Source organism: Triturus cristatus, chromosome 1_2 (genome assembly GCF_964204655.1).
Source record: "Triturus cristatus chromosome 1_2, aTriCri1.1, whole genome shotgun sequence".
NCBI classification, from domain to species: Eukaryota; Metazoa; Chordata; class Amphibia; order Caudata; family Salamandridae; genus Triturus; species Triturus cristatus.
In genome coordinates, this window is record NC_140580.1 from 146,738,953 (window position 1) to 146,764,818 (window position 25,866).

The 25,866-nt window shown below is 44.4% G+C and overlaps 1 protein-coding gene across 2 annotated transcripts in view; it reads right to left on the bottom strand.

The window, feature by feature from the left end:
• Positions 1-358: 358 nt before the first annotated feature.
• Positions 359-25,866, bottom strand: part of LOC146866980 (caspase-7-like) — a 198,392-nt gene continuing 172,884 nt past the window's right edge. For both annotated transcript variants that reach the window (XM_085603348.1, XM_085603349.1), the window contains exons 5-7: positions 23,446-23,621; positions 17,696-17,834; positions 359-1,893 (exon numbers count right to left, since the gene is read on the bottom strand). In XM_085603348.1, the coding sequence (XP_085459474.1) occupies positions 1,670-1,893; positions 17,696-17,834; positions 23,446-23,621 (539 nt within the window). In that variant the 3' untranslated portion in view covers positions 359-1,669. The remainder of the gene's footprint in view (positions 1,894-17,695; positions 17,835-23,445; positions 23,622-25,866) is intronic.

Here is a 25,866-nt window from a genome sequence, read left to right on the forward strand (position 1 = left end):
GGCATTTTCATTATACCCAACATGAATCAACATGAATCACTGAAAAAGGTAAAACTAGTTCACTAAAAACCACGGACACTAGTGTACAGATACAAATATATTGTATCCGGACCAGACACAAGCCATAGATTCAGTTCACCAATGAGGACTTCCTGAGTAGCGTTGGGGTATATAACTGTTTATCAGATGGACACAACATTTTAAATTATAAGAACTTGTCATACCACTGTCTCACTGACTTTATCCATGGGAGACAAATGTAATTCTCTTTGATGTCACCTTTGGTCACTGAAGTGTGCAATGACATACAATTACAGCTCGGTATTGCGCATAAATAACTTGTCACAAACAGCAGAAATCTTTAGAATCTTCAGTTTAATGCATAAGATTGTAAAGTATTCTCTTTTGTGAGCATTGACAAGACAAGGTTCTCAGATATTACATAACTTGTAGGTCAAAGCTAAACATACAGCTGCAAATACATGCACAGAAATTAATGGGTTGTAGAGCTTCTCCATATTAAAAACGTAATGTTGGGAATAGTTTAGAAAATAGGTAAGATTAGTCCAAATAACTATCCTTACATGCGTTGCAAATCATTATTGTAAACTCATGGGTTGTAAAACTACAGTTTTACAAAATGCCTTTAAAATGCAGAAAAGTGAACAGAATTGTGACAATCGATAATCAAGCATGGGTTGTCAAAGCCATTAAGTTTCGCCTTTGGGACCTATTGGCTTTGCCAGTGATGTTAGTGATGCTGTAACATAACGTGTATTTATGAAGCACACATTCACCCACGGGCATCTTGGCGATGAATAACAAATTTTTATTGTTACCCAACGGTCCTTATTTTATCGAACTCAGAAGGATGAAAGGCTGAGTGGACCCATGAGTTCGAACACAGGTCCCTACAGTGGACATATTAGTTAACTAAGTCACTAGATCCGGCCTTATGATGTACAGCATCCCCGATGCTTTGCAGCATGGCTAAAGAGGTGAAAAAAAGTCTTATGATGCGACTGGCTGCGATATTATGCAGGCATGAGCGCCATGCATGCACGCGCCCTACAAAATGACATGGGTGCTTTTTTTCTTCTTTTTATTTACTGATCAGAGTTGAATTGGTAAATTAAAAAAAGAACAAAAGCTTGTTTATTGAAAGCAGGTAGGGGACGGAGGCAACACAGAGGGTGTCGTTGGGGGTCAACACGGAGGGCAGGGGGGAAGCAAAAGACAGCCAAAAACAGCAACATGGAGCTGACGGCTTGAAGCCCACAAAGCTGAGTGCATAAAAGAGGGGGTGGGGGAGAAATATATGGCAAAAGGGAGCACAATGGAGTGTGATGGAGGAGGGAAGAGAAATGGACAAGGGAGACAGCCGGTATAAACATATGCACACTTGTGGAGCCCTTAACCAAAAAGAAAAAGTAAAAAGTGCCTGAAAAAGGAGCAGTGGAAGGACATAGGTAATACGTTCAAACGCCAGGGGAGAGATGAATAGAAGAAATAAGCCCACACAAGTTAACAAATAAAAAAAAGCAAATGAGAATGACATTAAAGCCAGCCAATGGTATGCAATCCGTGTGCTTTAAGTGCACTGTAAATTGACTTTTCTTAAACAAACATTTTACACTGACTGGCAGGAAAGACCTGCTCCATATTGAATTCATGTTTTTAAGTAAAGTTCTTTAGTCAGCATTGATGTAATACAAGGCACTTGCTTCTTTTTTTGGTAATCAGGGTGTTCAGACTCATAATCAGTGGCAACCATGCAGTTGACTCTGGTCAGGATCTGCATGATCTCCAGTTGTCTCCCATGTTCTGTGATGACTTTGCAAAGAGATTGAATGAACCAAGATCCACGTTGTTCATTCCTCCAAGCATAGTAACCTAAAAGAAACACAGTTTCAATGTAGTTAAATTACTTACTGATGTTTTCCACTTCCTCACAAAAGACATTTTTTTAATGAATATGGGCTTCCAAACAGTCAAGGAACTATCTGTCCTGGACATGTTGACTTTCTAGTCAACAAACAATATTCAAGACAGTAGAATGGCAAGTTTTCTCCAAGGTGATTATATGGCACTTTTATTAAATATTCTTTTTCATCCCAACTGTTAATCTAAAAGGGTTAATCATCTTGTTGAAACAAACGTCCACACTCATGAAGGCCTAAGATTACTAATGAATGTTCATATATAAGACAGTGTGGACTGAAGTGTCTCTTTGGCATTGTTCTCTTTTTTATTGATACCAGATAGAATACAATGTTCAGTTGATTTTGCTGGGATTTGAACATTATCTCCAACTTACTTTTCAATGGCCAGCATTCATTCATAAACTTTTAACAGTAATGTGACTCCTCAGCTGGATTTAGCATTTCGACTCTGGGTGCGGTTCTACAACCCAGTGGCAAATAACTTTATGTTAGAACTGTCTTTGATTTTCAGGGTTTGAGACATCTACTAGTGAAAGTCAGTGCACATACATAATAGAGCTAGCGTACATCTATCCGGTAAGAGGGACATTTGTAGAAACTTCCATGCGCGCTTTGTCTTTCCAAATTTACTACCATACCCAGAACACAACACATCAATGAGCATTCATATTATCAAGTGAGTATCTGTAACTGCAGTGTCTCAGCACATAGGACAGTCTGGTCAAACAAGTGCAAGCATAAAGCAGTAATGTAACCCTTGAGTACAGTTTAAACTGTAAATTTCAAACTGTATAATCCGTTGGGATTTGCATGAAACTGGCTTCCTGGCAGTATATCCCCTATTCATGTGGGTGGAAACAATGCTCAATAAAGCTGTAACTTTACTACTGAATAGAGCTATAGTTGTGGAAGTAGCAAGCAACAGGCTGTCAAGAGATCTCCCCTGAAACCACGAGGTGCCATAGTTGGATTATCTATGACCCCCACATTCACTCGTCTCCAGACCAAGGGGTAATAAATTAAAAGGCACAATACAGCCATGCCAAGGTTAAGTAAGCAGGCCCTGGGTCAGAAAAGAAAGGGCAGTACAATTTCTCAAAGGTCATTGTGTGAAGAATTTCCTTTGAGCATGATTGTATCTTCTTAGTACATATCCAACAGGATCCTTTCTGGGTACACAACTTGCAGAATGGTTTTACATTTACTCAATCTGAGGGTTTGCTTGAGCAGAGGCATTACTTATATAAATATCAAGAAAGTGCTGACTGTGCTGTTAATGAGCCCTACGTTTAGGTTATCCATTTCCTCAAAACATTTGCAAAAACAAAAGTGAAAATAAGTCTTGTCTATGCCCATTATACAAAGAGAGAAACTAGAAGTTGGTTGCAATATATTACTGTGAATAGTGATCCCTAGTGGGGCTAATAATCTCTTTTACATTATTGATGAAGTCAAATACCTTTCCCCAGAATACCTTGAGTGTTGGGCAATGAAAGATAAGGTGTGCTAGATCCCCCTTCACTTTGTTACAGTTCCAGCAGAGGGAGTCCTCCCTGAGTCCTAGTGTGTGTAGTTGGGGTGGGGTCCAGAAAGCTTTGCGGAGCAGCCAGAGTTTAGTTAATTCGCCTCCCTCACAACGGTGGTTATACACACGAATTTTAGCTCTGAGCGGGATAAAGATCTAATAGACCTTTTACTGACAGCAGCGGTTAAAGTGGTACTAACCAACTGGAAAGATACAAGCAAAACTAACTACAAAAGATGTATCAACTGGGTCACACACCTCAGAGGAGTGGACAGCATCGCGCTACAGCACTCACCCTGGAAAGCGTTCTCGAGGGGGTTGTGGGAAGCTCTGGACACGTACCTGGATCCTTATAAACCCCCATAAACAACTGGCCTCCACACTTAGCTGACCGATCCTCGAACCAAATGCGCAGACCACAACAGAGCTCATAGTCTCATAGACTCATAGTCCCTGAATATCTGAAAGTCGTAATGCAGTTTGTATAGCTTTCACCAATGTAATGCCAAGAGACTGTACCTCTCTATATGCCTGTCCTATCCCTCTTTTGCTTCACCTCTATTTTTTTCTGTCCTTTCCTCCTTACACCTCTTTCACTGTCAAAAGATAAGAAGTAAGGGGTAGCTACATATGCATCAATGTACAAACGATCTCTGCCACTCGTGGATAACCCTGCAACAGTACTTGTGATTGTATACTGTATATAAAAATAATAAAAAACATATAAATGAATAAAAATAAAAATCTCTTTACATGCCTGTGAACAAGGAGCTGCTGCTCCAAAATGCGTAAGGCTCAAGAAATAATTCCAAATGGAAAATGCTCACTTCGACTCAATAAGAAATCGATTGAATTCACCTGCCTTTGTGTGCGTCTTCGAATAGAGGATAAATTGCAAGCATTTTTTTCACAGTAGTCCAGCTGGGAAGACTGCACCCCCCACAATTGAACAGGGGACCACAGGACATGGAAATGTTCAGAGTCTGTCAGTGGAAAGGCAGACAGACATATACTATTTGAACACTTTTCATTTGGGAGGCCCACTGGAGGGCTAGGAAACAGTACGAACAACATGGGAAAAGCACAGAACCCACTGTTGGGTAACAATTTTTACAAAAGCACTACAGGACCTGCATGCAACATCTGTTGGACTCACCTGCAAAGCACACTTTGGCCAATTTAAACGAATCACATGCAGAGGGAAGTGCTTTTGAAACAACACTGCGCAATCTCTTTACATGCCTGTGAACAAGGAGCTGCTTCACCAAGGGAATGTTTACTATAACCAATGACCATCAAGGTGCTAGCCTAAGATGCATTCTTTTAGGAAAATATGGTAAAACTATGACAATTCAGACTACAATGTTTTGGTTATTGTTCTTCTTTGACCTTGAAATTGAGATAATCAAAGCACTTGTGCCAGGCTGATGTTGACTTGCGTGTCTTGTTGATGTCTATATCTAAATGACAACACTTTTATAGGTTCTTGGATAGATCAGGACAGACAACATCTCTGTCAATGGTAGACATTGATGATTCTGCAAAAATACAGAAAATGGAGTGTCGGCCTACTTAAAATGAAGTTACATTATATCAAATTCAGGGAGAATGTATGAATAGCCAAAGAACAGTCCTTTAAATTAATCTTGTTTGTCTTGTATTCTAAGAGATTCACTTTCTCCTTTGTCAAGTACTCTCTTTCTGGAGGCAAAATGCTCTTGGCAGGAAAATCCCAGGATGGCCCAAGGTGGACCGTCTTAAATCATATATTGCATACTTATTTCATTGTTCTCTCTAGCCTCCAAAATCAGTCTTGACCCTGCTCTGCATGGGAACAGTCCAGCCAGAACTGCCAGGCCAGGTTCTCCCTGGACCGGAAAAAAGCATTCTAGGACCGGTTTTGGGGAATCACCCCTCATCAGCCGTGCTAGCTTAAATCCAGTGGCACAGTGAGCACGGGACCCATGGAAGCCTATATTATGTCCTTTGATGACATTAGATAAGTGCACAAACACGTAAGTGGCACCATTCTAATTTTGTCATATCTGTTGGCAGCGTTTGACACTGTCAACCATCTAGTGGTCATAAAGAGGCTTCAAAATATGGATATTGTCTGTGCAGCACTCAAAGGAATGCAACCGTTATTAACTTTCACAAGCTAGCTATCGCTCTACTTTTAGATGGAATCTTAAACCTCTTACAACCGGAGTTCCACAGGGATTGTTTCTCAGTCTGTACCTTTCTAAGCATACGTAGCCCTCATTAAAATGTATGACTTCTGTTTGCCCCGGTGGATGCTATTTCTACAATCAGGCTGCATGCTGATGGACCTTCTTAAATCCATCTAACTCAAAACTACCAGCACTGTGAAAAGTCTTCAAACTTTGATCTTTTCTCTAGAATTCTGCTCCAGGAGTCACCAGGACAATCAAGGTGGTAACTGTGTGTTATCATATCGCAGCAAATTATTAATAAAACAATCAATAGGCCATATAAACTGAATCTTCTCGGAGGGTGTCCGTGATGATCTTGGATTGTTGATTGAAAAATTGCAACACTGAAGAGTCCTAGAAGAATAGTCAATAGATCTCATAGGTAGATAAAAATTGGAGGCAAGATTTGTGACACATACTTGGAGAGCTGGGCTGAAGTGCAACAACAAGAACTTGTATGGGTAGTACGTAATTTGTAAGGTCAAACTGAGAAACTGTCTGAAAGCCTGCTGGACCGGCAACAAACTAGTCTGTGTCCTGGCAGTTCTAAGAACACAACCAGTTGTTGGTATTAACAGGTGTGAGCACCTTAGCCAGTGTAAACATCTTAAGCTTTAGCAGGTTGAAATCAAACAGGTCCCCTTTCAGAGGGTGGGCAACTCTTTGTGGTCCCTAAAAGAAGAAGTCTTTTAGCTCTTCATCCAAAAGTTGATAATTATAACAGCAACTTCGAGTGCAGAGCTTAACTGATGCGAACCACAGAAAGGAAACTTCATTAGTAGTGGAAGTAGAAGTTGTACCATGACACCCTCTCTTTCCCATGCTGTACTTGTTGGAGATAGTGTTGTGTGGGAAATTGGGTTATTGGTCGAGGAGGGTGAAACCCTACTCAATCAACAGCCACAATCCTGGTCAGGGTGAACCACAAAAAGTCACTAAATTAATCTGTACTTAACCCTCTGATAGTTTGGCACAAAAGCATTCAGGATTAAGTCAGAGGCAATGTGTAAAGAATTTAGGCAGCACACAAACAGCAACAAAGTGAAAACACAACACAAGAAATTAAACACACCAATTAAAAAAAATAGAGTAAAATATAATAAAGTAAGGGCAAAACAACAAAAATCACATCAGTAAAACTGGCATTATGCAGTTTCACAGTTTTAGTGAAGATAGCGCTTAGAAGCAAATAGTGGTAATTATGATTATCTGGTTACGCTGAAGAGGGACAGAATTGCAAGTTCTGGCCAACAGCGATGGACCGCAGGCTGGGTACAGGACAAGGATTGCCCCACTGAGGTAGTACCTTATGTCCTTGGAATAAAGATACGAAGTGTGCATAGGCTTGCAGCACACTAATTCGGGGACCCGTCGAGCAGGAGCTGCGGTGAGTAGTTCCGCATTGAGATGCATTACGCTGGGTTGGTGCTGTCGAAGCCATTGATCAGAAGTTGCGATGCTGCCATCAAGATGTGTCATGCTGTGTCGGGGCAATGAAGCCACTGGTCAGGGGCTGCATTGCAGAGGCTCGCGTCAAGATTTGTTGCGTTGGTCCAGTGCTGGGTAGCCACTGATCAGGAGCTATGATGCGAGGTCCGGCATCGAGGTGTGGTGCCCAGCGTCAGTTCCATTGAAGTCACCGATCTGGAGCTGGTGATGCGAGGACTTGTGTCGCACTGCATCAGTTCTGATGAAGCCGTCGTCCTCAAACAGCTGGGAACTCCTCAGGCAGCAGAGCAAACCTTCTTCTTGTAGAGTCCACAGGTCCAGGAGAGTTCTGAAGAGTTGGTCTTAGGTTCCAATATTTATAACTGGTGCCAGCTTTGAAGTGAGAGAAACTTCTAGACGTCCCCCACATCTGGCTCTAGAATTTCCTTCCATCCCCTAACCAGGCCCCAAATTGTCTGGGGTGACAAAAGACTAGTATGAAGTTCTTTATTAGTTCAGGAGGCAGCCCCTATTGAAGTGCAAGTGTGGTTGTTGACAGCTTCACCCTCCCCTCCTCCCCCATCACGTCAGGATGGCCCATCCGTCAAGACCCATTCCCCCTTTGTGACACTCTCTGGGAGGAATACACAAAGGCCAACTACACCGAGGCATGTGACCCAGTGTGCAGGCTCCATGTACCAAATGGTTAGGGCAATAAAAGGCCAACTTACTAAAAGTGGCATTTTCTGAATTGTGACTAAAAATCAGATTTCACCATTAAAGAGGGTTTTAAATTACAAGAGACCAAACATGATATTTCCTGTCCCCAAGCAAAAGGTATCCCTTATTAAATGTAATAAGGTCACCCCATTTTATCCTTTGGGAGAGGTAAGCCTTGCAGTGGTGAAAAACAAAATTAAGAGTTTTTCACTACCAGGACATGTAAAACTCAAAAGTGCTTGTCCAACTTTTGAAATACAATGCACCCTGCCCTATGGGCAGGTTAGGCCCTACTCTAGGGGTGACTTACATGTATTAAAAGGAAAGGTTTAGGTCTGACAAAAGGTTTATTTTGCCAGGTCAATATGGTAATTTAAAACTGTATAAAGGCAGCAATACCTTAGCCTGAGACATGTTTAAAATGGCTACTTTAGTGGTTGGCAAAATATGTGCTGCAGGCCCACTAGTAGCTTTTAATTTACAGAGCCTGGGTACAAGTATTACCACTTGGGACCTGCAAGTAAATTAAAGGTGCCAATTGGGGGTAAGCCAATTTTACTGATTTTAAAGGAGAGAGCACAAGCACTTTTAGCAGTGGTAAACTGCACAGAGTCCTAAAATCAAACAAAAACAGGTTCCGAAACCAGGAGGGATAAAGGCAAAAAACATTGGTAGTAATCCTGCAGAGAAGGAAAACTCCAACATGTTGCTACAGTGACATTATTTGCAATTCTAGGCCTCATTAGTAGGCATGAGAGTGGGCTTTATTTTTTCCACTGAAGCACCTTCTTGAGGATTTCAAGATCAAGGCAGGTGAAGAGTAACCAACAACCAAATATTTTGTGTGAAAGGAATCCTTAACTTTAAAAGATTTGAATGCTAAAGGAGGTTTGAGATATGGCCTCTACCGACTGGATAAAACTCAGCAATTTAGTCATTACTTTACCCGTTTTGAACTGCAGGACCTCTTCAAGCATCAAGGGCAAACAAAATGTTCCCATCCAAGGTAAAATGATGACTCCATCCTGATCCCCTCCTTTAAGTCTGACGATTTCCACCATATTTGTCTGCATATGGAAAGACTGGGGTTCGTGGATCAGAAATATGTGTCAATGAAGGTGTTTCTTTTACTTGGCTACTTTCTTATCCACTTTGAACTTAAATCTATTCTTCACTATGTCATAAGCCAGCAGGAAGAATGTGTACCATTCAAAATAGTGCCAGAGCTGGACACCAGAGCTGGCCGTGATAGCAATAACATTAGTTAGATATCTAGCCTCCATGTCAATGTGAACATGTGATAAGGTGAAGCCTGGAGAGCTTGCATATGCCATCTGGCAAAATCCATGAGCAGAATGCAGAAGCCAACAGTCCCAGAAGCCTCAGAGCCATCCTCACTGAGGCACAGGACTGACTGGAAAATTTTGGGAGAATAAAGTTTATCAACTGATGAAAAAAGTAGGAGCTAGCTTTGGATCCGTGTACAGAAGTGCGGAAAGAAAGGAACTGACATTAGAGCACTCGGGACAGCTCCAGTTGTCATATAGTACAACAACAGTTATCATACCAGGTGAGCAGGACACAGGTCAAACGGATACAGTGATAATTTCATCCGGCGGACAAAAAGTGGTGGAAATACCGTGGAGTGCAGGCTCATTCCAACTGACCTAGCCAGTTCCCCCAGACCTGATCATGTCTCAGGGGCAGCGCCAGGCTTCGTATACAGGCTGCTCTTGCTGTGCGCAATAGTCCATGCCACGTCTTCATTGCGATATGGTGGGGTCAGGATTTTTCCATCGGGTGGCTATGTCACATTTGGCCACCATGAGAGCTGTACACAGGTACGCCCAGGGCTCCACTCGAGGCCCTGGAAACCTCCAAGACCCCCAGCAAGAGCATCACGGGGGAAAGGTCCACCTCCCATCCCAACACGTTAGTTAATTCCGCTAACACAGAAGACAAAAATTCTTGGATCTTGGGGCACAGCCACACCATATCAAAGAAATCAGCAGGGACATAGGTGCAGCAAGGGCAGGCTGGCTCAGAGGGAAACCCTGTCTGATGCAGCTTGGCCAGAGTGAGATAGGCACAGTAAAGGTAGTAGGTCTGAACCAGATGCAGCCTGGAGGACATGGTGATAACCCCAGGAGCCATCAGTGCATCACGCCAGTCGCCATCCTCAAGGGTACCCATCCAACTCTACCAGTGGGCCCGGAGGTGGTGCAGTGCGGCTAGGGAATTGATTTTTAATATTCAATATATTTGGGAGACACCACATTTACCTTGCGTGCCCATGAGCAGTTTATCCTCCAGTGGGCTGAACTCAGGGAGAGGGGCATCCTGAAGCACATGGATGTGAAGTGCATGCCGGAGCAGGAGGTATTTATTAAATGTTGTGGATGTAAGAGTATAGGTAGTTTAAAGGTCTTGAATGGACCGTATGTGGGTCCCAGACCACACATCGCCTAGCAGCATTATACCTATAAGATCCCATTTCCCAAAACCACCCAGTGCTGTCACTTCTCACAACCAGGTGCCCTGTCAGAGGGGAGTCTGCTGGGTAAGTCTCTTGTCCCAGTGAGTGTGGCAAAGTGCAGCCCTCCAGAGAAGGAAGACCACCCTGGTCAGTGCAGGAATGGCATTCAGAATTGGAGCAGCATAAAGTAGCACCAGATTTGGGGGAAAACCTAGCTGATAGGTTAGATCTGCCAATCCTCCATTAAGCCAATCATTAACCACCAATAGTTGGATGGCAACATAATACAAATTAATGTTGGTCATCCCCAGACCTCGGTCATATGGGCCTCACTGACAATGAGCCATGGTCAAGCAGGGCCTGGACCTATGCTAGAGGAAGGTGGTTGCAACTTTTTCTAGGGCACTGAGCCAAATCCACTGTGGAGGACCGGGAGTTTCTGAAAGACATGGAGGCATCTCGGCAAAATTATCATTTTACACAGGGCTATACAGCCCATCACATTCAGCGGAAGAGACTGCTATTTGTTGAGATCTTCTTTGGCCCTATGTGTCAGGGATACAAGGTTGAGGGACCAAGTGAGCTCCGGGTGAAGTGACACCCAGATACCCATATAGCAAAAGTTAAGATGGTGTAGTCTCGCCCCGGAGCCAGAGGCACCAACACTGACTTGGTCGGGTTCACTCGGAGACCTGAAACTGTCCTGAAAAGTAGCAGGATTTGAAGGCAGCTGAGTCCACTCCCCTCAGGGTCTGTAAGTTAAAGGAGGACATACAGCGCTATGCCGTCTTCATGTGCTTCAGGCCATCTCCATCCACGCAATTGGGTGTCACATTGGAGAAAACACTCCAGTGGTTCTATTGCCAGCGCGAAGGTTGAGGGGGGCTGCTTCTTCTGGATCACTGCAATAGTGGCTGCATCTAATTACGATGAAAAGTGCCACTTCATTATAAAGGGCAAGGAGCAGGGAGGGTCAGGGTTTCACTAAAGGTCTTGTAATAATCTGCGGGGAATCCTTTGTGTGTATTCTTGGAGGCCACCACAGAGATGGCCGCCCCCAACTTCTTCGGCCATGAGCAGTTCATCAAGCATCTGAATCTCGATGTGGGACAACCGAGGGAGGGACACTTCAGCAAGGATTTGGGAGGCATGACCAGGATCTACTAGGGCAGGTTGCCATATATAGGTGGCCGTAGTAGTTGGTGAATGTGCAAGCTATATCAGGGAGACTGGGGTGAGTGACACCAACGTCATCCATTCTTTCAGGCACTATGCCATTCACCAGTGGATGGGAGATCAACCAATATAATAGCTTCCCATTTTTATCCCCTATCAGACTCTAGCTGTGGCTATGGGCCACAGATGTTTCGCTACTTCTAGGGATTGGAGGCAGATTTCCTTGCGGACATGATTCAACAGTCAGGGCACCTCACCATGAAGGTCAGTCACGTGTCCTCTCTCTGGAGGGAGTGCATGAGCCTCTAGCTGAGTGATGTGGAGGGAAGGAGTCGCTCTTACGCCCAAACATGCCTACCCTCTGATGGTCATCACAGAGGGCCTGGGTGAAGGAGTCCTCTTGGAGGTACCACATGTTGAGATGCCACATGGGGTGAAGGCTTCTTCTGGGGGAGGGGGGGCAGGGTAAAAGAGAAGAGGGGCTTGATCTGATTTGCCATGAGGAACGATCTGGGTGCTCCAGACCGCTCAGCAGTCTGGGACCGGCATGAATATAAGGTTGATGCGAAAATGTTTATGATGGTCTGCCGAAGTGTGAGTGCATTAAAGCTGTGCAGGTTCTACACCCTCCAGACATCACACAGAATAAGAGCGGTAGCCCTATCAGAGAGATGGTGCACCTCGGCACGACGGGAGGTGGAGGGAGGGCCAGTAGCATCCATGTCTGGTGCATTGTAGTCTCCTCCAATTAGTGTCAGTCCATTTGAAAGGTCCCAGCACACAGTCTCAAAGGAGATATCAAGGGCTGTTGGGGGTGCATAGACGCACACAAGGTTAACAGGCTGACCCTCAACTGTGCTAGTGAGGGCAATGTATCGACCCTGAGGGTCTTTGACTTCTTGGGTGATGGCCTTAGGGAAAGAGCGACGGAATAGAATAGCTGCCACACAGAAACTCAGAATAAAGCCCCAATGAAAGACCCTGTCATACCCTTTGCATGCCAGGAAGGGACAACGATTCTCCTGGAGGCGAGTTTTATGGAACATCAGCACCTTGGGAAGGAAACGATGAGCACACCCCAGGACTGCAGTGTGTTTTACGTGGTCCAGCAGTCGGTTAACATTCCAGGAAAAGACTCGGAAGGATGCCATCACCGGGAACGGAAGTGTGTATAGGTAGAGGGAGGCAGGGGGTGTCGTACTCCACCAAGGAAGGCAGCTGGAGTGCGTGCCAGAGGTGCATGCTAATTGACCATTTACCTGAACCATACCGCTGAGGATAATATGTAAGTGTATGTTTGAATGCAGTGGACAACAAATAGATAAACAAACATTGCAAAGCTGACAGCAAAACAGTCTCCATCCCCACTGCAACCCCTCCTAACCCACACTTTCACCCCAGAAGCATGTCGCCCTAAAATCAATAACTAAGACCCAATACGACTTGAAATAGGGAACAGAGTGGTGGACCCCTCCATGTTGCAGGATCAATGGTAGCCATCAAGAAATCGCATGAAGCAATTTGTCAGGAATTATTGCTGCTGAACACTTTGCAGGGAGCAGTTTACAAAGGGTTAACCCTTTCAAAGCAAAGTGCCCATAGCTGGAGATTTAGATCTTGGGGCTCTGAGAAACATTGGCATCAGCCAGGAAATTAGCAGGAGGAGTAGAAGTTGTGGCAAGGAGATCCCCCTGGTTCGATGAGGGTGCCACCACATTGGTGGGTATAGTGGGGTATGACTGGGGATGTGGGCAGAACTCATGGTCAAGAAGATTGTGAGAAGGAGTTGGACCGTTTTGTGTTGCGCCCTCATCTAGAACAGGTGCAATTTCTCTTTGGCTTCGGAGCTGCAGCCGTCATGGCCCGTCCGGAGGGCCCCTCCACCAGATGGAGAGATCCGCTCAGTCCGGTGAGTGGACGATTCCATGCACTAGGGTATCCAAGATTACAGCTGACTAATAATATTATGTCCTCAAAAAGATTTTCTTAGGCAGCTAGCAATATACACGATCTATGAGCACTCTGGGGTGTTTGACCCTCAAAGCACAATGGGTTATTCTACCCTCTGTTAATAACACTGTTTCTAAGCAGACCATACACAAAGTAGCATCGTTACATCCTCTAGTTCACATCTCCAAAATTGACTAACTGAACAGCTTCTAATCTGCCTTATGCCCAAAATGCAGCACGGAAACACCAACCCTTGAAATCCTATTTGACATCCTACGAACATTTTAGAAGGTTGATGGATGTCTATTACTGCTGCTTGACTTGTCCTGAACAATTGTTTTTTTTATTTATTTTTGTCCTCATTTGCCTCTTTCACACCATTTCTCTTTTTCTCTTTTTATCTAGCCGAAATGCTCATAACCTCAAAATGCTGACATGAGTAGCTTGGGGGGAGTAGAGTCACATGTAAAAGCACCCTGAAATAGTGGCTCTCACCCCCCAAAGGACACCCAATATACACCGATTCTTTGGTGGAGGGGAAAGAAAACCTACCACCTTGAAACAGGTGCTTTTCAGCCGAGGGCAAGAGAGGCTTAATCATAGGACTCCTAATTCAATTAGTTAGTTGGTTAATTCCACCAACACAAAAGGGGTACCCAAAATCCATGCCTGCGGCCTCCGTTGACTGACATATCCAAATTTGCCACTCTCTTCACAGATAATCTCCAGTCCTCATACCTTGGTGGAGATTGAGATACCCAAAGTTTACAAATTTCTCTACGGGCCAGCAAAATTGTGTAAAAAATCAAATCTGCATTGTTTTTACTTGTTACTATTTGTCCGGAACAATTGTCCTCAAAATCTCTATCAGGATGGGAATGGACAAGCCTTGAAATTGTTTTATCCTTCCTATTGCCAGTGGTCGCCCCACTGCTTTCAAGCAGTGTGAGAAGAGGAAACATTAAATGATAATAACTTTTAGTTATTATCATTTTATGTTTCCTTCCTTTGTGGGCAGGCAGGTGGGCGGGGCTGCTCTGCTCATGGAGCAGTGCAGGGGAGGAGTGGTTTGCCCACTCCTATGTGCACAAGGACTGTTTGAACGGCCCTCTGGGGCCGCCCGAACTAGTTATGCGCACTTTCCCCGTTCTCCATGCAGGCTGCATTACAGCCTGCGTGGAGAACATGCCCAGGCCTCCATTCCCTGATTGAGCGTCAAAGCAGGATGCTCAAAACCAATCACAACGCTGCATTGCAGCATTGTGATTGGTCAGAGACGCCTGGGTGCCTACTAATCACAAAGCTGAATTGCAGTGTTGTGATTGGTCAGTGGGGCCTGGCTGTGCTTCCTGTTTCCTCAGGAGCAAAGACGGAGGACCCGGCGGGTAGGTAAGTAAATTGTTTTATTTTATTATGCGCATCCTCACACTACCCCCCTGTGCCCGCGACCACCCCCACGCACCCGCCACCCACGAGCCATGCCAGCCACCACTGCCTATTGCCAATATTAATTTGTAAAAATAGGCTTGTTTAGATCACCCGCCCTTTCACTAATTAGTGGAGTATCACATGGTTCTATACTTTTTCCCTCTCTATGCAATCTGGATGAGTTAATTCTTCCTAAAACTGATTCTGACCAAAATATAATTAATTTCCCTTACCAGAACTTTACACTTCATTCCAAAAATAGCCAGAGAAGCTATCAAATCTATGCATTTCCCCAACACTGGTTCCCTTTGCAAAAGTACTCAACGTCATCACTGATCAGAAGATAAGAAAATACCCCCCAGTGACCACACATCTCGCCAAACTGACAAATACGGTCTAGTTTTCAATTATTTCTTCTTGGACAATGCTAACCCCACTGATTTCAGAGTAACTGCCAAAGCACAAGTTGCATGCATAGCCAGTGACAATTCTCAAGATGACCTACCAATGCCTTCTCTAGCTTCTTTTCAGAGCTAATCTAACATCAACACACCAGACCAAAGTAGTAAAGAATCTGAAGCCAGAATCAACTTCAATCTGGGGTGCATCACAGCAAAGCTCTGTATATCAGCAAGCATAGCTACCTGAAAAACAAACTCCATATCAGGGTTTAAGGAACAACACTAGAAGCATCCAGTCGTTTTCTAGGAGTCATAAAAATAGAAAAAAATTAAAAACTCTGAATTAGTCTCTGTCATGTCAAACTCCTCCAAATTTGAATCACCTACTTGGAGAACTCAGGAACACACTGACTGGAACACACAAAACCCCTCTTCTTCAGGATGTACCTAATGAACTATGGGCCGTATTTAGAGTTAGGTGAACGTGGGACATCTGCCAAAAAATGGTGGATGCCATATCTGCCCCACATGTAGAAGGCATAGAGGTCCTATACACTAATAATAGGGCGGATGGGACATTTGCTTTTTTTTTTTGACAGATGTCCTGCAATCCATCAAACTCTAACTAAGGCATTAAGAATGTTCATGTCTGTACTAATCTTTATGCTAACGCTGGTTGATATATTTTATGACTAAATTGTCATTTGTGAAGTGGTCCTGCTGCCAATGAATCTAGATCCACGTAATGAATAAACAAATCAACAAATGACCACTATCCTATGTTTGTTGGAGGGAATTCCATTGGATGATTTTCTATCGGTGGTAATCCCACCTCCTTTACCAATCACATGATTGTTTGTTACCACTACACTCTACTTCAGGCCCCAGATGTAGTAACCATATATGAACAGTTTCCATTGTATTATGCATACACACACTTCTTCATATACACTTCTCCGTATCTCTCTTTTATGAACACAGCACTCTGCTGATCCTTCAAGCTATCCGTATAACAAATAAAAAAATAAAAATAAAGATGCTAATTCATTCTGTAATGGAATATATATAAACCACAGTAGTATATAAGGACTTCATCTTACATTTCACAACTTTATATTCACGTACTGAATCACCTGTGCTCCAGGGCACTGTTTTTTTATATATAAGTGTGGTTATGTTTCTCAGACATATGCCTCGAATATATCAGTGATCTGTTTAGAAAAGATGGTAGTGTGTCTCCTCAAAGTTCTTTCACATGATGTTAATAAAGACTAGATCCTATGCAATCTTCAAATAAATAACTCTATTTGTCTTTTAAAGGTGGAAGTTGCTGCGTTTACCTTCGACAGATGTTGCTTTGGCTTGTGTAGAGGACATGTTAGTGCTTGCCTACTACACTTCGTCTGGTCTTGGGCACATCTTAGAGTGTGGAAGTAGGCACTGTGCTGCATCTTAGATATTGGCTAAGAAATTGCAGCATTTGTGGATATCAATGGCCATTTCTATATGGCTGGTGCAATGATTTATTCTAACATATTATAATTTTACTTCTGTCTTCAGATTTTCAGAAGTTTTTACAAATGTAATTTCTGTAGTATTTGGTTTCCCAGGAATTAGCTTATAGTTCCCCCTATAGGCGTTGCCCAGCAGCTTGCTCATAATATTTAAAGTCAACTACAAATTAAGGAAGATATGACAGATGTGTTCAAGTGTAAAGTATCTGGCTTAAAGTTCTCAAGGAAAGAAAACGAAATAGTTTACAAATATTTTGTTCAACTGGTCTAGTCAGTCCTTACACATTTTCTGTAAATTAAGCTGCTTGATCAATGCTATAGAATATATTTAATAAATGTCTCAGACAAGCCATCCATGTTGCTGCGCATCTATACGGTATTTTAATGCTTGAGGGTGGCCGGAGATGACAATACTGAGTGACACTGCGAGGACACTACTTGCACCTGTTTGGAAGTGCAGTCTATCCAGCCACCATGATACAGCCCTAAAATTCCACTGGTTGGTAGAATCAACTTCGCTGCATTAGGTCTACTGCACAATAACCACAGTCCACTGCTCCTGGTCACTGGCCATGCACAAAGGGTTTTGCAGACTCTGGGGCCAGGTGCGGGGCATGACCAGAACCCATGCACTGTGCCTACAGCCTGCTGTGCACATCCTTAGGTTTTCCACAGCAGGTTCTGAGGGTACAGCGCTTGGCCCATGGCATGGCCAGCTCCTGGTCGAATTGTGTAAGACCAACTATGAGAGCTATAAGGGCTACCCCTGCTCTAAATGGATTAATGGTAGGTTATGCTTTTTTAATATGCTGAAATCCCACCAAAAACAGACACTTTCGAGAGAAGAAAAGACAAAAAACATCTCCCTGGACTTAAAACGATCAACAGGATATTTTTACACAGAGTAAAACCTGTAAATACCTTCCACAGTGCAATAAGCCAGCAAGAAATCAGCTTCAACGAGAATCTCGTTTTTAGGACTTGTTTCATCCTCCTCTGAGTCACTGGCAGACGCGGCATCAGCTTCTATCCCTGTATCCAATTGTGTTCCTCTGCAAGCCTGATCAATGAAAAAACAATAAGGCCAATCTTAATTGAGAGAAACATAATCAGTAGGTTGGATAACGAAGAAAAAGCATGCTACTTAGCTGAAGAAAAGGTTATTTACCTTCTATAATGATATTTCTGGGGGATCTGTAATCTTCACGTAGGTTCCTCACCTTTGACTATCCTTCAGACATTAGCCTTGCTCTGGAAACTTGTTCCCCAGCAATAGCTCTCCGCTATCGTCAGATTGCACCACGCTGCTTCAACTAGGGCTCCACTCACGGATTGTAAATACATTGGACTATAGAGTTGACAACTGGTCGACTAGCATCACTTTCTGGTACTTCTTTCTCACCCCATCAAGGTGTGTGGAGAGGAACCAGGAGAGCATCAGCACATCACATATCATGTTTCCATTGCTATGAATTTTATTAATCAATCTCTGCACTAGTTCACAGAAGAGGAGTAGGGGTGGGGAGGAATCCGCAGGAAGATTAAGGGCCTGATGTAGACTCTGGAGGACAGGTTACTCTGTAATAAATGTGACAGATATTCCACCCTCTTATTACAGGAACATTATATCCTATGGTACTTGTAGTAAGACAGACAGGATATTCGTCCACCAAGCTATAAATGAGGCCCTTTGCATCAAACAGAAATATCATTACAGAAAGTAAATACGTTTTTCTTTTGATGGGTACATGTTGCTGCAGATTTCATGTCAAGACCGGAGGCTAGCATTATGCATAACCCTTTATTGCCACTCCAAACTGCAGCACTTTAAAGCATATCACAAACCATACTTAAAATTCCAGGATTAGAACTCAACTACAGACTACAGTCTATATAAACCAAAGCCCAGCAGCCATTTTCCTCTTTTATTCGCTGCTCCTCTTCAGTTAAGTATCTGTTAGCATTTATTTATAATTATTTAAATGTCAGAAGTATTTTACTGATGGAAAGCTTTATTGTTATTGTCTAGATGTTTCATTACGAATCTTATAGTTCAGGATTGTTGTCTTTTGTTCGGATCTCAATTTATTGGATTTATTTAATTTTAATGGGCCTTGTGTTTTTCAATTTGTTGGGCTTCGTTGTGTTTATCTGTACAGCTTTATAGGTTTAATTTTAAAAGAATAGAAAGAAAGAATTCCCTCGTTCTCATATTGTGAAGCGAGGGGAGTTGAAAGGTAAGTTATTACGTTTCAAATTTTACCTCGAGGCAGCATAGTGGTACAGGGGCTTTGTTCCATTGTGTGGCTGTCGCCACATGAGTGCGAATACAGGCGGGCCTTCGTAGTGGATTGACGTGTGGCGTATGTGTACGTGATAGCGTCATTGCATTACGTGTGGCCATTTTTAGGTCTTGCCTGACCCAGCGCATGCGCTGGTCTGACGAGACTTTTTGTGAGGGCTCAAAAAAATGCTACCATGGCCAGCCTAGAGCTACAGTGCATGTGTGCGGGCGCGCGCTTAAGAGCAGAGGCTGGCAAACCTCGTCATGCTCATTAAGCGCCCGCGATCACTTTCACTTTCGCCCGCGATCACTTTCGCAGTGCCCCTTTGATGTTCTCGTTCAAAGAACATCAAACATCAAAGAACATGTTGTGTTAATGCTTTGCTGCGCCCTTTTGACTTACAATGTGCTTTCTCATTCCACAAACTCGATGTTTGTGTTCCTTTATTTTGAGATGCTTTTAGTATGACTGTTTTGTGACTTAAAGAACATTAAGGAAATGTTACTGTGAAACTGGACAACGTTCACAGTGTTTATTTCTGATAGCAGCGGCTGCTTCATGTCCGTTGCACCATTCAGGGAGTCCTTTCGTTGGCGCTTTCATGAGGACAGGATGAGGAAGCTGGAAACTTTTGGCACATTCTCTTTAAATGCACAGCATGTTGGCGACTGGTTAATCGATTAGACCTATGTAGTGCTTTAGATCTCAAAGCGCTATGGTGGGTGCAGCAGTTACAACTCATGAAATATGGGATGCAACTCACAAGGATGGGGCAGGTTTGAGTGCACATTGGCTGCAATCGAACTCTTAAGATGATGGACTGTGTGTATCCATTATCAGCACTCAGTCTTCGCTGAGTGATCTTGTTTGTTTTGTTGTTGTGGTAATGCTTTGCTGCGCCCGTTTGACTTACAACGTGCTTTCTCTTTCCACAAACTCGATGTTTGTGTTCCTTTATTTTGAGATGCTTTTAGTATTACTGTCACACCCACAACCACACACACAACCACAACCACACACACAACCACACAACCGCAACCACAACCACACATACCACCACACACACACACAACCACACACACATACACACAAACACACCCACACCCACACACACAACCACACCCATAACCACACCCACAACCACACCCACAACCACACACACACAACCACACTGAACCACACAACCACACACACAACCACACACACACACGTACAACCACACACCCACAACCACACACACACAACCCCAACCACACACACAACCGCAAACACACACACAACCACAACCACACACACAACCACACACACACAAACACACACAAACACACACACAAACACACACACAACCACACACACACAACCACACACACAACCACACACGACCACACACACACAACCACACATGCACAACCACACCCACAACCACACACACACACAACCACACACAACCACAGCCACACACAACCACACACACACAACCACAACCACACACAACCGCAGCCACACACAACCACAGCCACACACAACCACAACCACACACACAACCACACATACAACACACACAACCACACACACACAACCACACACACACAACCACACACACAACCACACACACAACCACACACACACAACCACACACAAATGTACAACCACACAACCACACCCACACACACAACCACACATACAACCACACACACACAACCACACACAACCACACACACACAACCACACACACAACCACACCCACACCCACAACCACACCCACAGCCACACACACACAACCACAGCCACACACACACACAACCACACACACACAACCACACACACACAACCAGACACACAACCACACACACACACACAACCACAACCACACACAACCACACACACAACCACACACACAACCACACACAAACGTACAACCACACAACCACACCCACAACCACACCCACCACACACACAACTACAACCACACATACAACCACACACACCCACACACAACCACACCCACACAACTACACACACACTTACACACAAACACACACAAACACACACAACCACAACCACACATACAACCACATACACACCCACACACAACCACACCCACACAACTACACATACACACAAACACACACCCACACCCACAACCACACACACAACCACACACACAACCACAACCACACATACAACCACACACAACTACACACACACACACACACACAAACACACACACAAACAACCACTCACACACGACACCCACAACCACACACACCACACCCACAACCACAACCACACCCAACCACACCCACACACAACCACAACCACACACACAACCACACACACAACCACACACACACAACCACACACCACACACACAACCACACACACACACACACACACAGCCACACACACAACCACACATACAGCCACACATACACAACCACACATACAACCACACACACACACAATCACACACAACCACACACACAGACACACAACCACACACAACCACACACACACAACCACACACACACAACCACACACAACCACACACACACACACACACAACCACCCACCCACAACCACACCCACAACCACACACATACAACCACACCAAGCATTAGCATAGCCAATAGGCCTTAGGGACCTTATAAGTGTTTAGCCACGCAACAGTTGATGTGGTTGCACCAAGGATATTGTGCTGCATAACTAAATACTTAGAAGGTCCCAAAAGTGAGACCTATTGGCTATGCCAATGCTTGTTGTGTTATGGGGTTGCTCTGAGACAAGGTTCTCAGCAGTCTCGTAAAGCGAAGTATCTATCGGCAATCTGTAGATTTGTGATGTTGCGCACGGTTTTCTACGCTGCAGCGTTGTAGGACCACGGACGGCCTTCTTGTATACAGGTTGCAATTGAGACAGAGGTCTTGGCAAACCTGAGACGAACGAAATTTCAGAGCGCTTAGATAATTACGGATGAAAGTGACATAAAAAAAATATATATACAGAGATTTATTACTTAGGAATTTGATATTAAAGAACTAATAATTAATTTTAGATATAGGTTTGTAAAAGTACAATTTAAAAAGGTTATTTTAAGTATACGGTGATATGTGTGAGGAAGGAGAGCAAATAGTTAAGGAGAATTATAGAGATCTAATGAAAAAAATGGTACAAGAGGAAGTAAGATCCTCAGTTAAGGAGTTTTTTGGATCAGTTCACAGAAAAAAGGAAGCCTACAGATATTTCTGAAGAATTTTGGTCTTTAGAAGAGGAAGAGAAGGAGCAGGCTAGAACTATTAGTGGGAAAAGGGAGATGAAGAAAATTGTTGAAAAAGAGGATGAAAGGTTTGTGGCCTGGCAAAAATATGGTCTTGGCACCACACAGAGAGAAGATGTCCAATGCGGCACAAAAGAGGGTGCAGCACAAATGTGATTCAGGAGGGTCCTGATGATGAAGATTTATACAACCGGTGGTGGTGTTGCATGGCTGAGTGGCTCTGCAGTGGCGACACCCATTTAGTGACCATGATGACAGCTGAAACTGTATTGCAATGAAATCTCATATTAGGATGACTATATAAAGTCATTTCTTCAGAAATTCCTTCTGTATGAAAATGTCATGATAACCATGAAGATCTTACAGAAAATGGAGAACATTTCCATGATTTCCTGGAACAAACTCCCAGTGTGTCAGGGACATTATGAATATAGGTCTTCTCAAGGGACGTTTCCAGGTTCCACATCGGTCCAGGAAATAGCAGTGGAAGGGACCACAGTGAGGTATCATGAAAAAAATGAAAAAACAAGAGACTCACTCAGAGAGTTGTCCATGTGGACGATACATCATCCCCATGGGCAAAATAGGCTGGAACCTGCCACGTAGATGTGTTTTTTAATGAATGTGGAACTCCTGTACAAGGATGGTTGTCAGCTTATGGCCGATGTAGTAGAAGTCTGTACTGCAATGGTGGTTTGGAAGATAGTTTGCCTAACTGCTTATGAGGGTGTTAGCGTCTAATGATCTGGAAAGCCTCCTAGCATATTACTCAATATACTGTTCTAAAGGCCTCACCAGGTTGGCACATGGATGATTATATAGTGGTCCAATACTGCAGTATAAATAGTTTTGTGCTTCATTTTGATCCCCAGTCTCTCACTAGTTATTACCTCAAATTCACAAACAACATTACCGCCAGACTGATAAAAGGGACAAAACAAATAAATAGTGTTTGTGTTGTGGCTAATTTCAGATGTAGTCCACTGTCCCATCTGAAAGTAGCAATCCACCAGAAAATGTTTGTTTACATTAGTTATTGATTATACATTTTCTGTCAAATAACGTAAAGTCACACACCAATAATGAATATTCATAGCATAAATAATTACCTGGATGAAGAAAAGCTTGGGTTTCCCAACAAGACTTGTACACCGGTCTCTTCTGAAAGGTGTAGTCAGATCCTTTATTGCAATCATTCCATCCGTCCCATAAATAAATCCCTCCTCGCCATGGCTTAACAGGACGCAAGCAAAGCAGGCATTATCACTGTGATCCTCTTCAGCAACTGCAAAGCAACAAGGTAAATATATTTCAAAGTTTAAATTAAAGTCTTGCATAAGTATGTTCCTGCACAGGGTTCGCAGAGCAGCTAGTCCAGGCATGCACAGTTATAAAATGTATAGAGGGCTACTGAGTAGAGGTGTGCATATTTATGCAAAGTTTTAGGGAAATTACCTGAAATTACATGAGCTGCAAACCTGGCATTTAGCACTATTTTTTAGTAAGGAATGCGTCTGCACATCTATTTTGGACATAAAGACGCATTTTGCACACATAAAACACTAAATTGCACATACTGTGAAAAGCAGTCATGCATTCAGTTTGTTCGTGTTGATCTGTGCTTCCCTCACAGGATTTTTCCCCGGACTGAACTTTAATCAATGTGGCATAATGGCATGATTTCAGACATTTCTAGTAATAAGCGCAACACAAAATGCTGGAAATTAGGGGGCGGATTCAAGGCGCCATGAACGGCTGAAGGCCGTAATGTGAGTGCCAAACCAGCTTATGATGACCTGCCCTGGCCTTAATTCATGCTCTCCCTGGGTGGGTGTGACAGAACCTGGTGCCAGAAGATGAGAGGACAGCAGAGGCGACCAGGAAGAATCATAAATGGTGAAATTTGGACCGGAATCAGGGAACCAGCATTGGTGGCTGTAAACCTAGATGGCAGTCGGCTGGTAAAGATGGACAGGGCCCATGGAGCAGGACTGCAACGGAGAGCCCTGTTGATTAAGCGGGTGGGAAGGGACCCCTTTGATGACAGTATATGGCCCCTGTTGAGGAGACACGTGAGTATACATTGCTGTTGAGCCATCATAGCACCATCATGTCAACACTCCCCACCCCCAAGCACATAGCATGCATGCAAAATAAGTACACACCACACAGATTTTGTTTTGGGAAAACTGCTCCAGGTTTATTACATACAACGTTATGTAATCTGGTGGGTTAGCTTACGGGCGATCCAAGGGCAGGCAGCCTTCTCGCCACCTGCCCGCCTGATGAGCCTAGCAGCACGGTGGTGAAACACCTTTGTACTGCACCTTCTGGTGATCCTCTTCCCGGATCACGTGACACATAGTCCCTTATTACTCACGCCCCTTTCAGGGCGGAGCGTAGCAATGCAAGCCCCCGGTTGTTCAGGCCCACAACCGCCCGAAGGACTAACGGGGCGCCGACACGGTTTTCCAGGAACCTCCCATGAGGCTCCTGGGCTTTGGCTCTGGCACCCCCAGTGGTGCCGCGCAGAGGTACCCTTCTGTACCCATTTGCTTCCAGATCGCCCTGTAACTCCGCCTGCAATGAAAGAAGTACAACACTACAACATTCTCACCATACTTCCTGCCACCAACCACGCCGGGAAAGCGGTAGGGTGGGAGATGGCGTGTCCAGCGAGGCAGCGACCACGGCGTGTCCGGTGCGACAAAGAGGCCGTCAGCGTGGTGGGGGGACCTATAAACCCCTCACCCCGCCTCGCGCACCGGACATGACGCAACTCTGCCTGCGCCCAGGAAGGGGACTCCGCCAGAGTCTCTGCCCCCTCGGGGGTAGTGAGGTGCCCGATGCCCCAGAGAGCTGCCCTCTTGAGTGGCCTCCTGCGGTGGCCTCGGGCAGCCGCATAGCAGCCTCATGGCAACACTTCCCACCCCTAAGCACATAGCATGCATGCAAAATAAGTACACACCACGCAGATTTGTTTGGGGGAAAACTGCTGCAGGTTTATTACATACAACGTTATGTAATCTGGTGGGTTAGCTTACCGGCGATCCAAGGGCAGGCAGCCTTCTCGCCACGTGCCCGCCTGATAAGCCTAGCAGCACAGTGGCGAAACTCCTCTTCCCGGATCACGTGAAACATAGTCCCTTATTACTCATGCCCCTTTCAGGGCGGAGCGTAGCAAGGCAAGCCCCCGGTTGTTCAGGCCCACAACCGCCTGAAGGACTAACAGGGCGCCGACAGGGTTTTCCAGGAACATCCCATGAGGCTCCTGGGCTTTGGCTCTGGCACCCCCTATGGTGCCGTGCAGAGGTACCCTTCTGTACCCATTTGCTTCAAGATCGCCCTGTAACTCCACCACAGCTCTGGAGGCAGCCACCGTCGCCGCCAGAGCCTCCCACCAAAACAGCTATAGTCTTGCCTGCAACCTCTCCTCTCTAGCGTCACCAGCAAATCTAGAGGAAAGGGATACATCCCTACCGGAGATAAATGAACCTCATCTATCTCACGATGGCCCTTGACATAGCCCG